General features: G+C 40.0%; 1 protein-coding gene across 1 annotated transcript in view; it reads left to right on the forward strand.

Moving 5' to 3' along the window:
* Positions 1-267: 267 nt before the first annotated feature.
* The window catches only part of magoh (mago homolog, exon junction complex subunit), a 9,146-nt gene continuing 5,502 nt past the window's right edge, over positions 268-3,911 (forward strand). The window contains exons 1-3 of the mRNA XM_048601819.1: positions 268-432; positions 3,211-3,269; positions 3,465-3,575. Coding sequence (XP_048457776.1) covers positions 345-432; positions 3,211-3,269; positions 3,465-3,575 — 258 coding nt within the window. The 5' untranslated portion in view covers positions 268-344. The remainder of the gene's footprint in view (positions 433-3,210; positions 3,270-3,464; positions 3,576-3,911) is intronic.

The raw sequence follows: 3,911 nt of genomic DNA on the forward strand, positions 1-3,911 counted from the left end.
GGTGCAGGCTCGAAGGGCCGAATGGCCTAATCCTGCATCTATTTTCGAAGTTTCTGTGTTTGTAACAGGAGCTGGAGATTGTAATAGGAGATGAAGACATTTCATTCACATATCAGATTGGGTGTCTCATTTGTTTGTTCCCGCAGTAGTTTGCTTTCATTCCAACGAGTACAACCTGGTACACGCACACTACTAACTCTGCCACAGGCTGAAAGCAGAGCCCAGGAGAAGGGGCGGGGTTTTGCTCGATGACGACAATCGGGCCGTTGGGTTTGGGGGAGGTTAGAGAGAGTGAGAGCGGCAGGTCACGTGGTGCCGCCGGACGCAGGAGGGCCGGCGGGACCATGTCGAGTGATTTCTACCTCCGCTATTATGTGGGACACAAGGGCAAGTTCGGACACGAGTTCCTGGAGTTTGAGTTCAGGCCGGACGGTAAGAGTTGACCAGCGGGTCGGCGGCACGAATGTGAAGACGGAGGCCGGCGGGAGGTTTGCTGGTGGCGGAGGGAAGGCTGGTCGGGCCTGGGCCTGGGCCTGGTAGGGCGGCGGGCCTCACGTTGCAGCATGGCTCTCAGTCAGTGTGTAACAACAGCACCAATATACAGCTGAACAGCTCCCTGCACACAGCCTCCCCTTCAACTGGCATTTCCTCGCTGCTGCATTTAGGGCCTTGTGAAAGCTTCAGCAGCGAAAATATCCCCAGGTTCCCTGCGCTTTGAATATTAAACAGTTATTCATTTTCACTGATGTACAGGAGATGTGAAACTTGATTTAGTGTTTAGGTTTTTTTAAATTCTGCTGTCTACGTCAAATTTACAAATACAAGAAACACCCCATTCACCCAGTGCTGGTTTGGAAGGACTTGGGACTCTGTCATTCTGTTTCTCCCCCCACAGATGCTGCCAGACCTGTTGAGTTTCTCCAGAATTTGTTTTCATTTCCGATTCAAAACATCCATAGCACTTTGCTTTTTATAATCCGTGCTGTTGTTTTATGTTTCTCACAAACCTACCATTCTTGATCACTATAGCAGGGTAATCGTCAACTTCCTCCTTTTAACACGTTCATCAAGCCCTGTAAATGTGTCTACACGAATCATACACAGCACACAAAAAAAATTGTCACTGTGGGTTGTTTGTAGCAGTAACTCAGCTGGTCCCACGTCATCACTCTTCCACTGCAGCTTTGTAAAAATGTTTTCTGTTCAAATAATTATCCAATTCTGTGATTGAATCTACCTCTGCCATATTCTTGGACCAAAATTGGACACACCGCTCCTTTTCAGGCTGAACCGGTGTTTTATGAAGGTCCACAACTTAGTTTTGTACCCTGTTCTTGTTTTTGTAAAACCCAGGATCCAGTGTATTTACTGCTTTCTGAACCTAATTTGCCACTTTAAATGAGTTTATATGCATTTACCTCTGGTTCCTCTGCTTTTTCATTCTATTAAGAATTGCACCCTTAATTTATGTTGCGTCTCTTGTTTTTCTAACCAAAGTGTTATTCTTATTTACTTGACAGACATGTACAGATTTGGGTGAATAGTGAGATGTGCTGGGCAAAAGTTAACTTTGGGATTCAATCCTAAGACTGGCATACAATTGTAAATTAGTGTATAAAGGTTGGGTTGCTTGTGACCCTCAGCACACATGCGGCTTTGTTTCCTGGGCTTCTTTTCTGTGATATATTACCAGAACTAGAACTCGATCTTCCTCTCATCCTGTAATTTTAAGCAATTATCTGATACACAACAAAATTATTCCTCCTGACCTGGGCAGTAATGGACTTAACATCATGGGCTTTAATTATGTTTCTGGTTATGCGGTGAAGGGTCTTGGAAGAAGTTGCTTTGAAATGAAACTTTTGCAGGACCATAACTCTGCTGAAAATTCATTTACTGTGTATTAAATGTATGTGAAATTTATTGTCCAAACAGACAGCCAAATTAGCAATGCAAAGAAATTACATGAATTTGTGAAAAGTGCTTCATTGAATTGCCAGATGTTGAGAATTTCTTAGGTTGTTATACTGGACAATGTATCATTTGATCAGAGTTAAAGTTATCTTTGCTTTTGGGAGATTTGAAGTGTGTTAATTTCTTGCTCCCTGCATTCATTTTGTATCTTATTTTACATTGTATGTAAATCCGGTATAAACTATAATAACAATTAACGAAGTTTGTTTGGTGATACACTGGCAAAACAAAATGAGGTATTTCTTACAGTATCTGGTAGTTCATTGCCTTGCTAATTCTAATCAGCTGGATAACTGGATTGGAGTCAAATTGATCTAGTGTTTGAAGGCTTTTCAAAGCTTTAGATTATTTTTGTGGAACTAACATAGGTAAGCGCTGGACATTAGAATTTGTTGCAGTGGAGTCTTATTGGCTCAATTTTTCATTTTACGTTATGGTGTACTATGTTGCTTCCCATCAGATCATTAAGGCAGTGAGCTGCCATACTTTGCAAATGAGGAATTCCTAAACTCTGAATTTTCTGCCCAGAGTTTTTTAAGCTAAAAGCAAAGTGCCTATCAACAAGATCTAGTCTTTCCCCATTTATCAATATTATAATTTAAAAATAGAGATATGTCTGAAAGGATACATGGCAGGATTGCCTGCCAATGTGACTTCCTTTTTTGGGTGAGTTACCAATCAGATGGCAAAATTATACATGTCTTCAATATCCTTGAGTTAGTGAGGATAGCACTCAGCTACCTTTGCAGATAAGTGCCTTTCTGTACATAGTTGATATAATTAGTCTTGACTTTAATGACACCATGGTAAAATAGTTTGCTGCCATTCATGTGTAGACCTGCATGTGAAAGATGGATGATCAGCATCAAGAGAGCATTTCACCAAGCATGATTGTGTTTGAGACAAGGATGGATGAAATATGGTGGGAGAATGGATTGGAATCTCGCTAATTTGTTGCTTTCAAAGTTGAATGTGTCAACATGTTTCACTTTCCTGCTGAAGAAACTATGCTTCAAGTTTCACTTTTCAAAACTAACCCATTATTCATGCAGCGTTGCCTAGCTGCAGAACCTGAAATTTTATCATTAGCCTAGAGATATACTGCTGCCTTAATTGCAAGGGCTGAGGGTGATCAGAGAAAGAGAAGATCTGACATTAATGAATTAATTGGTATTTGATGCTATTTTTTAATGCCTTTAGTCAATGGTACAAATCATACTTGTTTTCATTTGACAGGTAAACTAAGATACGCAAACAACAGCAATTACAAAAATGATGTAATGATTAGGAAGGAGGTAAGCATGCTTCAACATTTCGAATTAGAGAATGTGATTTTAAATGTTAATTCAAAATCGCTGTCATTTATCAATAAAATATCTTCTGTTCTGAAATTGGATTTAATTTAAACTTTACAGAAGTTTTGTTTTGTAATTTATGCAGTTTTATATTATTCTGTGAAATGCAGTTGGTCATTGCATCATTTGTTATAGGCATATGTACATAGAAGTGTCATGGAAGAACTGAAGCGAATCATAGAAGACAGTGAAATCACAAAGGAAGATGATGCTTTGTGGCCCCCACCTGACCGTGTTGGACGACAGGTCTGTTTTTTAACATTTTAGTTTTCATAAACTCAGAAGAATCAGAGGATATAGTTGCAATAAAACATGCACTGCATGACAACAGGTCTTGACCTCACCAGCAGCTATGATGCTGGAAGAACTCTCACCTCTATTTGAATAGAAGGTCTTTTACATCTGCCTGATACAGACATACAGATTCTCAGTTTAATGTCTGAAATGTCAGTCCAGATGCTTACATTTCTAGCGTGCACTTGTTTTTTAAGATTTTTTGACCTGAAACCAGGAGTGCCACCACTGAACTTACGCCAACACCTATGTCCTGCATTAGCAGTTATCAAGTACAGTAATATAAGT

Source organism: Rhincodon typus, chromosome 10, assembly GCF_021869965.1.
Source record: "Rhincodon typus isolate 14 chromosome 10, sRhiTyp1.1, whole genome shotgun sequence".
NCBI classification, from domain to species: Eukaryota; Metazoa; Chordata; class Chondrichthyes; order Orectolobiformes; family Rhincodontidae; genus Rhincodon; species Rhincodon typus.